The sequence below is a fragment of the Ranitomeya imitator genome, chromosome 1 (genome assembly GCF_032444005.1).
Source record: "Ranitomeya imitator isolate aRanImi1 chromosome 1, aRanImi1.pri, whole genome shotgun sequence".
NCBI classification, from domain to species: domain Eukaryota; kingdom Metazoa; phylum Chordata; class Amphibia; order Anura; family Dendrobatidae; genus Ranitomeya; species Ranitomeya imitator.
Window position 1 is genome coordinate 1,161,950,749 of NC_091282.1, and position 14,557 is coordinate 1,161,965,305.

At 42.8% G+C, this 14,557-nt stretch overlaps 1 protein-coding gene across 2 annotated transcripts in view; it reads right to left on the bottom strand.

Annotated features, from left to right (window-relative positions):
• The window catches only part of TBC1D19 (TBC1 domain family member 19), a 271,020-nt gene that overhangs the window by 53,723 nt on the left and 202,740 nt on the right, over nucleotides 1-14,557 (bottom strand). For both annotated transcript variants that reach the window (XM_069744638.1, XM_069744639.1), the window contains exons 14-17: nucleotides 13,419-13,503; nucleotides 12,081-12,125; nucleotides 10,587-10,619; nucleotides 854-963 (exon numbers count right to left, since the gene is read on the bottom strand). In XM_069744638.1, the coding sequence (XP_069600739.1) occupies nucleotides 854-963; nucleotides 10,587-10,619; nucleotides 12,081-12,125; nucleotides 13,419-13,503 (273 nt within the window). The remainder of the gene's footprint in view (nucleotides 1-853; nucleotides 964-10,586; nucleotides 10,620-12,080; nucleotides 12,126-13,418; nucleotides 13,504-14,557) is intronic.

Genomic DNA, 14,557 nt, shown 5'->3' on the forward strand with positions numbered 1-14,557 from the left:
ATTAATCATGACATTTATGGCATATCCTATGGTACGGTACTTTAAGAAGATCTATGTTCTACTTTCTCACAGTTTTGAGTTCCCGCTATTGGTTCATGCAGAAGATCACCTACCTTATGTGCTACCGTGGATATGGTTCTTGCAGCACCTTACTCATAAGAGATATTATTCACATATAAGTCTGATGAAGGCCTCTGGGTCATTAATGGTGTTACAGCAGGAACATGGCCCTAATGAAGCTACTACACTGATCCACAATTCCTCAAGCACATTGTGCTGTTCTGCAGAGTTTATGCATCTTCCTCCCTGGGCATTACAAAATGAGACAAGATTGCTTACTTCTTAAATTGAAAAAAACAAGCAAGTGCTGACCTACTGAAGCCGTGCAGCTCCTCCCCATTGGTCTATGTTGCAGCAGTGACGTTACATCTACAACGCGTGAAGAATGCAGCCTCGGTGATCCCAGTGATTGGCTGCAGTGTTCACATACTGTACACGTGACACTGTACACAAATGGTGGAGAGCAGCAAGCACCCTTGTCTTAAAATTTAATGATACCGTACAATACTTAAGTATTTATTTTACTCGCTTATATGGCACCATTACTTCCACAGCACTTTACAGACATTAGATTCCCTATCAGTATGTCTTTGGAGTGTGGGAGGAAACCGGAGAACTCGGAGGAAACCCAGGCAAACACAGGGAGAACATACAAATTCCTGGCAGATGTTGCTCTTGGTGGGATTTGAACCCAGAACCCCAGCGCTGCGAGGCTAACCACTGAGCCACCGTGCTATCCCTGGTATTTTTTATAAAATTACAACAATACCAAAGATTAAGGTCGATGACTTACAGATATGTGAGAGGAGATTGAGTGGAGCCTGAAGAAGTAGCGCATGTACATCTCACGGAATACTTGATACAATTTGGCTGGCTCGTGATACAAAAAGCACAAGGGTGCAACTGAAAAACAAACATACATATAGTAAAAAAAACAATACGTATAATAAGTGTGTGCAGGAATAGGAACAAGCCTCTGAAGAATCATCAATACATGTGTTGCAGTGATGAAGCCCTTCTTTGTTGCACCTCTGCAGTACTTTCACCCAGTCAGTGACATTTTGTATTCTGCTCAGGTGCTGATTTCCAAGCAAAGAGAATATAAATCATTACTGGTCCCATGACGTTTCCTCATAGGCGTGTACTTAGCATTACGGCAGGGCAGAGCGCAGATATACAGATAGAGGAAAATAGAAGATGGGCGGTATGACAGCGTTGTACACTGTTTAGCGCCCGCTCTCGGTTACTGGAGATCTGCTTCTAGTCATTTCAATAGGCGCTGACCTGCAGTATGCGGTGGACGCCACTACATAGCGAGACAGCGGTGTGGTATTCTACTCAGTACATGGTTTAAAACCGGCCCACGCCGGAGCTGGTAACCGCCAACTAATGGGGGTCCTAGGAGTCTGACCCCTACCAATCTCAAGTTTATGATCTATTATAAAGATAAGTTATCAATATCAAAGAAAAAGGGCAACCATTTTACGCAGTGGCACATGTAACATTAATAAAAAGAGTGTAACAACGGAAAGGGGAAAAAATTATTGAAAACAACTTTGGAGGGAACAATAAGACGCTGTTGAGACCGCATTGGGGCGTGAGAGTGGACGGCCTCTAATTGTGGCGCACATAATGCAAACTGAATCATATCGGCATAAATCCATGGGAACAAAGCCATGTAGGTCATAGCAAGCTGAATACAATGATGCCTTGATATCTGCAATCCGATGTCTTATTCCACATAGATCCACATTTTTCTTAAGTGTAATCACCTCTTCCAGACTCCGGGGAGGATACGGCCCGGAAGATAACTCTGCCTCCAGAGCTTATTATACATGAAGGAGAATTACCAGTGTGATATGTAATGAACACCGCAAAAACAAATTAACTTTGTCTTCTTGTAAACATATTTTTGCCTGTCTGTCTGTGAGATGAAAGCTGAAGCTGAGTGGAACCTGGGGATGTGTCAGGTATAATCACACACAGCTCTGCAGTGAGACCAGGAGAGCAGAGAGCGGCCATTATACATCACACTGGTAACTCCTCCTTCATGAAAACAAGCTCTGGAGGCAGAGTTATTCTCACCAACAAGACATCTGATATAAGACACACAGGGAGGACTGATTTCAGCTGTCTATAGCCTCTATGCCCCTATTAACCCCTTTCTGACCTCGGACGGGATAGTACGTCCGAGGTCAGATCCCCTGCTTTGATGCAGGCTCCGGCGGTGAGCCTGCATCAAAGGCGGGACATGTCAGCTGTTTTGAACAGCTGACATGTGCCCGTAATAGGCGCGAGCAGAATCGCGATCTGCCAGCGCCTATGAACTAGTTAAATGCCGCTGTCAAACGCAAACAGCGGCATTTAACTACCGCTTCCGGTCGGGCGGCCGGAAATGACATCATCGCCGACCCCCGTTACATGATCGGGGGTCGGCGATGCTTCAGAATTGTAACCTTGAGACCTCTATGGTTACTGATCGCCAGCACCCTGTGGTCGGCGCTCACAGCACACCTGATTTTCAGCTACATAGCAGCGAACAGCAGATCGCTGCTATGTAGCAGAGGCGATCGTGCTGCGCCTGCTTCTAGCCTCCCATGGAGGCTATTGAAGCATGGCAAAAGTAAAAAAAAAATAAGCCCTCAACCGACCCCAGATCATGAAAAATGGAGACACTACGGGTATCGGAAAATGGCGCAATTTTTTTTTTTTAGCAAAGTTTGGAATTTTTTTTCACCACTTAGGTAAAAAATAACCTAGTCATGTTAGGTGTCTATGAACTCGTACTGACCTGGAGAATCATAATGGCAGGTTAGTTTTAGCATTTAGTGAACCTGGCAAAAAAGCCAAACAAAAAACCAGTGTGGGATTGCACTTTTTTTGCAATTTCACCGCCCTTGGAATTTTTTTCCCGTTTTCTAGTACACGACATGCTAAAACCAATGATGTCGTTCAAAAGTACAACTCGTCCCGCATAAAATAAGCCCTCACATGGCCAAATTGACGGAAAAATAAAAAAGTTATGGCTCTGGGAAGGAGAGGAGTGAAAAACGAACACGGAAAAACAAAAAATCCCAAGGTCATGAAGGGGTTAAGAGTTTACATAGGTCAAATGTGGTGACAGATTCTGTTTAAGTGAGCTTTGCATCATGATTACATAGATATTAGACAACCCTTCTACTGACAGATGTTTTGGGGTACAGTAAAGCTATGTGCACACGTTCAGGATTTCTCGCAGAAAATTCCTGAGAAAAAACGGACATTTTCTGCTAGAAATCCGCAAGAAAACCGCATGCATTTTGCCGCGGTTTTTTCCGGACACTTCCCAATGCATTTTGTAGTGGGAAATTCGCAAAAAAAACACAAAATTAATGAACATGCTGCGGCTTTTACAGCGATGCGTTTTATTCGCAGAAAAAAACGCATCATATGCACAAAACATGCGGAATTCATTCTAAATGATGGGATGCTTATTGTATGCGTTTTTTGAGGTTTGATAGCGTTTTTATCGGGAAAAACCACGAAAAAAAACGCAATGTGTGCACACAGCCTAAGTCTTTTTTTTCCCCATATTTATTTTATTTGGGAATTTTATGAAGTCAGTTAACACTCTTTAATGTAGTTCCATATTGTTGTATGAAAGCGTTTTACTTCTCCTACATAAGAAAAGTACCATTATGCACATGTTACATGAGCATATAATCGTTTTTTGTCTTTTTGTTAGGGCAGACTATGGCTTTTTTCGCTATATTAGGTGAGTGTAATATTGCGAGATTACAGACGGGATTGAAAAGGCCTAACTTTCAGGATCCTAGTGCTCATACTCATCTACGAGAAAAATGGACGAAACCAATCTGATAAAAAAATCGTATTGCACTCTGACCAATGTTAATCTATGAGATACATCCCATCTGCAATGTTTTTCTCAGATGAAATCGGACTGAGAAAAAAAAAATCACGGCATGTTGCGATTTGCCATATGCAATTCAATGGCTGTGATAAAAAATGACACGGCCCCTCGGACCATGCAAAAGCCGTACCATTTTTACACACTCATGTCCTTTGAAAAACCGGCAATTCAAAGGCCGGCGTCACACTACCGTGTTTTACAGAAGTATGAGAGGTGCTGAAAATACGGATTACGGTACAATTATTCTCTATGCCCCTGCTCCTATCAGCCGTATTTTACTGATCCGTATTATACGGTCTTCTACGGCCGTAGAAAATCGCAGCATGCTGCGTTTGTCACCGTATTGTGCAAAAAATACGCCAATGAAAGTCTATGGGGGCCAGAAAAATACGGATCACACACGGACCAGCACTGTGACTTGCGAGAAATACGCAGCGGTGTTAGAGAGAAAAGCCGGCAATTCAGTGCGGTGTACAGTAAAATCACACTGACGGCTTACAGTAGAATAGGTAGAATAAATGTGTACACATAGAATAGGTATATATATATATATATATATATATATATATATATATATATATATATGTCATTGAGATACATATATATACATTAATATTTCATCCAGCGCGAGATAGGTTAAAAGCTTCCTTCCTAAACCCAACATGATATGAGACCTGGTTTACATACAGTAAACCATCTCATATCCCCATTTTTTTTTTGCATATTCCTCACTACTAATGTTAGTAGTGTGTATGTGCAAAATTTGGCCTGTCTAGCTATTAAATTAAAGGGTTAAATTGCGGAAAAAATTGCCGTGGGCTCCCGCGCAATTTTCTCCGCCAGAGTAGTAAAGCCAGTGACTGAGGGCAGATATTAATAGCCTGGAGAGGGTCCACGGTTATTGGGCCCCCCCCTGGCTAAAAACATCTGCCCCCAGCCACCCCAGAAAAGGCACATCTGTAAGATGCGCCTATTCTGGCACTCTCTTCCCACTCCCGTGTAGCGGTGGGATATGGGGTAATGAAGGGTTAATGCCACCTTGCTATTGTAAGGTGACATTAAGCCAGATTAATAATGGAGAGGCGTCAATTATGACACCTAGCCATTATTAATCCAATAGCATGAAATGGTTAAAAAAACACACACACACACACAATACTGCAAAGTATTTTAATGAAATAAACACACAGGTTGTTGTAATATTTTATTCCACTCTCAATCCACCTGAAGACCCTCGACCTGTAACAAATTAAAAATAATAAACCAACAATATCTCATACCTTCCGTCGATATGTCCCACGATGTAAATCCATCTGAAGGGGTTAAATTATTTTACAGGCAGGAGCTCTGCTATAATGCAGCTGTGCTGGTGCCTGTAAATCCCCAGCGAGTGAATGGAAAGTAGGTCAATGACCTGTAGTTACCTTCATTCGCGGTGATGCGCCCTCTGCTGGATGTCCTCATATGACCTCGAGCCTGGGAACTTTTCTGAATATTTTATAAGCCCCCGATGTATCCCAAAAGATAAGAAAAAGAGGTTAGATTATACTCACCCAAGGGCGGTCCCGGTCCGGTCCGATGGGTGTCACGGTCCGGCGCCTCCCATCTTCATCAGATGACGTCCTCTTCTGGTCTTCACGCTGCGGCTCCGGCGCAGGCGTACTTTGTCTGCCCTGTTGAGGGCAGAACAAAGTACTGCAGTGTGCAGGTGCTGGGCCTCTCTGACGTCAGTACGTCATCCTATGAAGATGGGAGGCCCCGGACCGCGACGCCCACCAGATCGGACGGCCCGCGTGAGTATAATCTAACCTCTTTTTTTCATCTTTTAGGATACATCGGGGGCTTATCTACAGCATTACAGAATACTGTAGATAAGCCCCTGATGCCGGTGGGCTTAGCTCACCCTCGATTTTGGGGGTGACAGGTTCCCTTTAATGTATATTTATTGGGGACTAAATGTCTTTGCTTTATGCTTTGTAGATGAAGCATTCTCACCATCATATTACATTTTCATTGATTTGGAGACAGTTTGCTTTTCTATTGTTTCATGGTTTCTGCATTTTTATAGAAATTCCCAGTTTATGTCAGAGACAGGAAAGTCTACAGATCTGCACGTAGCCATTTAGTCTGTAAACCATTAATCTCCAGTGTGTTTGTAGTTCTGACACCTACAGATGCCGCAGCGGCACAGGAAGAGTGTTTGCTCTTACATAAACAGTACTGGTGCCAAGGCGTCACGTAGGTGTCCGACACAGGAAAGATCCTCAATTAATACTCCCCACCAGTCCTCGCATGAAAACATCATATGATCGGTTGCACGTTGGGTTTTCCCCCCCAGATACAATTATTCTAATCAGTCATGACTGCTATGGGTTTGTTACAAACCTTATGATTTCAGTTTTAGTATTTTAGTTTTTAGCTATTTAGTGACTTGGATAAAAATATGGTGGCACGTTTATTATTAGAATTGAATTTGTAGACATCTTAAATTGGACCAGACAGGCAGATGAACTAAGGCCATCAATGTGGCACCTACAATTTTTAGACACTGAGTTATTATGCCACCTCTTGGTTCACTTAATTTACCGCATTATTTTGCTTAAAAAAAATGACAATAAATGTGAATAAAAAAAATAAAAATCTGGAGCATTTTCTGAATCCACTTATCCACCTTTTTATCAAGACACTTTACAAATGGGAGGTACAAAAAGTATCCAAAACACATGCAAAATGTGACTTTTGGTGCAGTATATATCCTTTGTGTGGTGCAATACTAATTGTGTAGTTTAGTTTTTCAGCATTTTAGCCTTTGTCACTTGTAAGAAATTCTCCTATATCCAAGAAAATGATATATAGGAATTCTGTGTATACATTTCTGCTTCCTAGATCACAACCTGACGTTCACTGTATATTTACAGCAGATGCAGCCGGGACTGTGTGCTGCTGGCACAGGACCTGAGCCCGCCCTATAGGTCACGTCACAGCTGACATTGTGCTGCAGTCTCCGGGATTGGAGACCACTCTGATCCCAATAGTTACAGCAACATCTGTAAAATTACACAGACAGATGGCGGACCCTCTGTCACCCCACAAAGTGTTGTGATTGTTGGGTACTGATGGGATTCCATGTCAGTCAGCGAATTACAGAGACACTCTCAGCAACGCATTTACCGTACTTACATAACCATGAGCACTGTGACTATTATTTTAGTTTTGCTTTTTTTTATATTTTTTAAAGTTGTTCCGTGTAAACTAATTCCTGTTCTGCATCTTCCTCTCATTAGATCTTCCACCATTTACATGGGATGTCTCATACTTTCCAATTCATGATCAACCCAAAGTATAGGACTGAGACTGATGACCGATTTCAGTGATGTAAGGGGCATAGACCTGTGCTTTGCTGAGGGTCCATTCACACTGCACCATTCCCAGCATGACTAACATGTTTGATGGCTGATGGCAGATTATTAGTGCGTTTACATGGCTGACCCCACTTCAGAGAAGCAGCACGTAAGCACCCGGCTGAGTGAAGTGGGAAAATCAGTAATATAGTAAGACCAGAAAGCGCCTGGTGCGGAATCTAAGAGCTCTTTGGGGGGACGAAAGCGCACACCCATAGAGCAGTATAACCAGGTAAGGAAAGTGAGTATGCGCTCACCCGGTGGTGTTGTACAGAGGTATAACACCTATAACTGCTGCTGCCCCGTGACTGCAGGAGAAAAATGTCTTCCAAATGAATAATTGCAGAGGAGGACGGTATCATGATGAACGAGCTGTGCTGCGGAGAAGCCTTGTGTGTCCCAAAATGGTTCTTTATTGTACTAACGTGTTTCGGTGCCTTTCCCAATAAAGAACCATTTCGGAACAGAAAAGGCTTCTCATTTACAGTTCAACGCGATATCATATCCCTCTAATATTTGCTAAATCAAGTAACAATGCATAAAAACCAACCTCAACCTTCAAATCCCCATATACATAAACGGTTTCCTTTGGCTTTCCAGTATTCAGGTGTGTAAAGATCTGGGTTCATGGGATACCCTCATGCCTACTGGATACCGGGCACATGAAAAGCCACAAAGGACTGGTAGATTGCCAGTGCTGTTATTAGAAGCTCTGCAAATGAATTTCGACTAACCTCTGCACTATTCTGTACCTTCCCACTCCCAGCTCCAAGACTTCTCCCACGTTGCGCCAATCCTCTGGAATGCTCTACTCCCCAAAAAATTAGGACTATACAAAACTTGGACAGTTTTAGGCGCTCCCTCAAAACACGTGAGTTCAGAGCGGCCTATCACGTTCCCTAATCAAAGTAATTTTTTGTTCAAGTGTATTCTCACTATCTGAGAATAACCCTCCATCAAACTCCATCGCACCCAACAGCACCACAAATACGGCTGGTGACCAGCTCATGCAGCCTTTATCTATCCCCCACTCTCTCAAGATGGCTGGACCATCATTGTAAGTACACTCCTGTGCTTTGTATCTCCCCCACCTCATTGTAGATTGTAAGCTCTCACGAGCAGCGTCGTCTTATTTTGCTTCATTTATTGTATTACTTTAAACGTTGTTACTTATGACTGTTGTGTATGAAATATGTTGGTGCTATATAAATAAAGATGATTATTACTATTATTAATGATTCTCAGGCTGGAGAGGAACTACAAGTTGCAGCCTTACATAGAATGTATGTACTTAACAGCTGATGAATTCATGTTCCTAATTTATTTTTCTATCAGCACAGCCATATGACAGCCTGTATGTTTTTCAGGACAAGATGTATTAATAATGACAACACTTAATGGAAACAAATTCCTTGTGGGGTGAAATGCCTAAATCTCGGATGACATAGGAAAATTCCATCTGCTGACAACATGACGTTGTCTAATTAGGCAGCTGATCATTGCCATGTTCATATGTGACAATGACCGGAACTAGAAACTGACAATTGCTCAGTTCGCTAAAATAAAGGAATAAAAAACTGATCAAAAAAAAAAAAAAAAAAAGAAAAGTACCCAACAAAAAGTATATCTCCACTGCTGATAAAAAACAAACAAAAAAAAAAACACCTTTTTAATTTTAAGCGCCCATCTGCAACCACTATTCCATTGACGAAACTCCGCAACTTAGCGCATCTGGTCGGAACTGGCGATCGGCGGGGGTGACGGGTGTTGCACCACCGTCGATAGGGGTAGGCCATCAATATAAAAGTCCAGGAAAACCCCTTTACCAAATTACATATAAGTTTGGGATCAGCGTAATCGTACTGATCGCAAAGTTAACATGCCGTTACTACCGCACACCGAACGCAGGAAAACCAAAGAACAATACCAAAAATGGATATAAAAATCAAAGCCCGTCTGAAAACAGGGCTAAAAGCCCAAACACTGAACCAGGAAAAGGAACTCTACTATTTCCATAGAAAATGGTGTTCTGAGCGTTGGAAGGCAGCAGTGTAAGAAGAATCCTGATAAGTCACCTCCCAAAGGAGCCGTGATTGGAAGGGCTGAAAAGGTCTAAGCTTCTGCTATCCATACGACCTGCCCAGAGAACACTACTGAGATGTTAGATAACTAGGTGGTCAGCCTGCTAGATGATGGGGTCTCAAGAGTCGCCACTGACTTCATCCGAGGACAATATCTGCCCGGGAAGGAATAGGGGTCGGTAAAGACAACAAACAGGTACATGGTTGGCTACACTAGCTTGTTTCTCCATGTACAGTATTTTGTCATAAATAGTGGCAGATGCGAGTAAGGCTATGTTCACATATTGCGTTTTTTGCTGCTTTTATGTAAATTTTAAGCTGTGTTTTACAGTACCAGAAAAGCTATGAGATTCCAGAAATCTCATGCCCATACATTGGTTTTTATTCTTGACTGAATTGCATTTGTGCAAACTGCAGCATGTCACTTACAAGCAGGGGGCCCTCATTACAGGTGGGAGAAAGGCGATTCCGGCAGCTAAACAGGAAAGGGTTCTTTACAGTTCGAGCAGTCAGACTGTGGAATGCCGACTACAAGCGCTAGTAATGGCCGACACTATAAGAGCTTTTATACAAGGGCTGGATGATTTCCTCAGTACACATAACTTTGTGGGATATAGATAATTTAGTGACAAAATGTACAATTGACGGAAAAAAGTTATACTTAATGAACCTAGGTCTTTTTTCAACCCATGTGACGATGTCAGTTCTTTTAGCGTTTGCTCACTCCATAGAAAGCAATGAGTAAGTGTAAAAATGCATCAAAAACGCAGATATCAGGTTTTGCAACGTTTTTAGTGAAAAAACCTAAGGAAGTTGCATCATGTGTCTGGGAGGCTCTAAACTTTATCAATAAAAATGCACTAAAAAATGTAGCAAATATGCAGCAAAACCTGCAAGCAGCTTCTTTACTGACGAGAGCAGGTTTTGCCTGCAGAAAAAAAATGCAACATGTGAACATAGCCGCAGAGTAATAGAAAAAAGAAAAAACATTTAGAAAGTAACGGTTCTCCTTAGGATTATCATTTGGAGAAATTGGAAGGATTTCTTGGTTCTTCAACACCGGCGTGAGTGGTCCTGGACAGAATAACCTGTGCACATTGCACAATATACTCACAAGCTCAGTCATACACTTACCATACATGGAGAATCCATGGAACGGGATGACACCTAGAAAACAAAACAGCCCCGGACATTCAGAACAATATTCCATATAAACAGTCTCAGTGTGTGAAGGGAGCACTTCCACTGTAATGAGTATTGTCCCCATCTGGGACTGTGGCATAGCCATGTGGAAAGGGCCGGTAATCCCAGTCACCCAGGGACTCTCTGTGTATAAAGGGGTGGTTGTGAGTATGCTCAGTAGCCACCAGACACCGGCTGTACAGGGGACCTGGTTCACATGTGCTGCCCTGTCTAGCCCTACATGTGAAAACTGGAGCGCCAGCCCCTATGAAGATTTGCATTTGGTAACTAAAATTGGCATTAATTACGGTATAATAATAAAAAGAGCGCCGTCTGATCTGTCACTCCTCACAATGAGACACTGCCGCCCCTAATCCATCTGATCATTCCTACTGTATGGCTGATGATAGGCTAACAATACTTATTCTAATAGCCAATACTCATAGTAGGCTAAATTCTAAGGTTCCCCATACAAATTAGATTAAAGGGTAGTCCTGTGATCCGGTGAAGTTATATGCAGGATAAGTGATGAACTGCTGAGCGATGGAGTCCGACTGCTCTGGACCTGCCTGTTCGTCAGAATGGGGACATATTGTACTGCTAGATTGGAGCAGCGCTCCATTCACTCCTAAGGGGCTGCTGAACGTGATGCTTGAGTTTTTCTGACACCCCCTTAGACAATGAATGAAGAGGTGGTATCAAACCTGCCTTTCCATCATGTAAAGTGAATAGAAACCTTATTTTGCCGACTGGTGCAGGTTCCAGCAGTCGGACCCCCAACGATATATAAGTGAGCACCATTCCTGTGGATAGGCGGTAACTTGTTTTCACTGGACAACCCCTTAGAAGTCAGTATCTAATGTGTGTAGGGCCCACTGGCTCGCTGACCAGTGATATCGGGGAAGGGAAGGTTGGGGCATCTGGTGGCCGCTTACTCTCCTCTCCCCATGAATGACAATTGTGCCTGTGTACGGGAGCCTTTAGCTGAGCAGTTAGATCTTTACCATTTTAAGGCATCATACTTTTATAGTACACACTAAAAAAGGGGCCACTTATGCCCCTCTCTCTCCAGAGTCATCCATACACATGAGTGCTCCAGTGTCCTCTAAGAGAGCTGCTACCAAACTCCTGTGGTGCCGGCTTATACCTTGGAGAGCAAGAAAATCATCTGCCGGAAATTCGGCATGCTGGATCCTTCTTTTCCGCTCCATATATTATATGCAGACGGCAACAGCACAATCAGAACACAATGTTAAACCACCGTTATGGGGAAAACGTGTATAATGAAGATTATAAAAATAGGGAAATGATGTGCTAAATGTCCCCACTGCTGTACAGTATTTACAAAAATGATCTTTTGTACAGTTTTTGCTATAATAATCCTGAGTTCATATTACTTGCGCAGTCTCTTTTTTCCCCACTAGAGGGAGACAAAGCACAACATACCATTTGGTGGATAGAAGACTGCAAACTCTTCCAGGCCAAGCTTTCCTGAAAACAAAAACAAAAAAAAAAAAGACGGAAGCGGACAGGTTCAGAAAAAACAGCAGAAACAAGCGTGTGTACAAATGATGTGCTAATGTTTACTAACTGAGAACAGCATAACACAGACATAAATGCCAACTGTACATGACTTTAATCATTTAATAGTACCAAATTCGGGCCATGGACAGGTGTGACAATTTGGGAATTAAACATATTTGCTTGCCTGGCCTCTAATTTGACAGAGATATGAATCAAGTAAAAGAAGCTGGTACTGGGCAGGAAACAACCTCAGGGGCAGAGGCTCGGGAAGTGCTACACCACATCCGAAGCACTTAACGCCTCATTTACATATTAATTAAAATGCTGATTTCTCGGTAACGCAGCAACAGATAGGTAAAATTATATTTGCCCTTTTCCAGGCCCCATCTTTAGTTGTCAGTTGCTATGATGTCTCCCCTAAATTGAACACAAAGAGGAGATCCTACTCCCCTATTTCTAAGTAGCATGTATTCAGAAGCTGCAGGATGGAAGATATTATACGACAGTAACGAGCAGTGCAGCTATTAATTTAGTTCTTTGATGAGATAAAACACTTACTAGGAAGCAGCGGCACCATGTGTGTGTGTCTCTGTCTCCCTCTCACTATGTCTGAGAGAACAAATGATCATTTCGGGAGGTAAAAATGTCAGATGTTATAAGATGTGGAGTAAAGTTACTTCACATGTACGGATCTATGTTTGTTGAAATGAGAGTGGCCATTTCAGTGTGCTATTACTCTCAATACTCCTAGAATATTTTGCAAGAACTTTGTGAAACAATTTGCACATTTTTGTAACTTTAATTCACTTGCTGATATAGCGCCATTAATTCCCCAGCAGTGTGCAGACATCATCATCATCATCAATGTCCCCATTGGGGACCACAAATTCCCTATTTCTAGATCTTTGAAGAGGAAACTGGAGAACCCGGAGGAAACCCACACAAACCCAGGGTGAATATACCAACTCCTTGCCGATGTCATCCTTGGTGGGATTTAAACTCAGGACCCCTATAATTTGTCACAGTTGTTCGCCAGGTGTGACAATCACAAGCTATTCTGAGTTCTCCTTGAAGGGAAGTCTTCAGAGGCCGGACAGACATCTGTCTTAGTGGATCCCGCATTGAGCAGGCGGTTGGACACAATGACCCTGGAGGTTCTTTCCAACATTCTAGGATTCTCATTTACTCCATAAAACGTAGTATTTCTTAGCATTCAGCACGGAAAAAGTAGAAGGTAATGGTGAAGAAGAAGCAATTTACCTCGAATGTAAGACTTTGGTGGAGAAGCACTGTTGTAGGCAAAGTGTTCTAGTACGGAGGTGTCCCTGGAGAAGCAGAGCAGCACCTGGGGAAATGAGAGGGAAAGAGGAAGACTTTCAGAAGAACACGTAACAGTAGAAGCCAGCATGTGAGCAGATCTAATGAGATTGGCCTTAATGAGTGTCATAAACAGTGCATTGTGAGATAATGAGGGGCCTGAGTTCCTCGCTCACAGATATTTAGCCTACAGGCACACTACGAGCGCCTTATTTCACCTCCTATTCCATTTATTGCAGTTGCATTAGGTCGCTTTCATGACTAAATTGTTTCAGTAATGCAATCAGCTTCATTAGTATAAAAAAGGACTACAAGTAAGGCTAGGTTCACATTGCGTTAGGCTAGGTTCACATTGCGTTAATGGGTGCCCGCTAGCGGACTCTGTTACATGGCGAACTTGTCGCAATTAACGCCATGCAACGGATCCGTTAGCGCACCCATTGACGGCAACGTGCTAACGGATCTCTAGCGCATGCCATTTTCGGCACGCGCTAGCGATGTCCCGTTAGTTTTGGACGGACCGCGCTAGCGCAGATCGGGTATCTGCGCTAGCGGGATTGCCAAACGCGATCCCTTTTGGGACATTGCGTTAGCGCAATCCGCTAGCATATGCGCTAAACGGATTGCCTAACGCAATGTGAACCTAGCCTTAGAAGTAGCCTTAGAAGAAGTGGTCACATTTTATTCTGTCATTTCCCAGATTCTCTGCTGAGAACGGTTTTAATGCTGCGCATTTCGCCATTCAGGGATTGGGGCATACAATATACAGGGCTGTGGAATCAATAAACCAAACCTCCAACTCTGAATCCTCAACTTCCCTGACTCCGACTCCACAGCACTGCCTCACTACTGAGCATGTACATAAAGTGCAGCACAGATTCATCTCAACTAAAAGCCGAGCTCCTTACATCAGAAGCAGAACACACATATATAGGAAATTTCATAACTTTCCCAAATTCTTCTGAAACCATTTACAACACATCTGCATTGAACTAGGAGTTGGAGATGGTGCATTTTATGCCGATTGACTCCACCACAGACTGCTTGTGTGTATGGGTGTGTATGTATATATACTGTATATA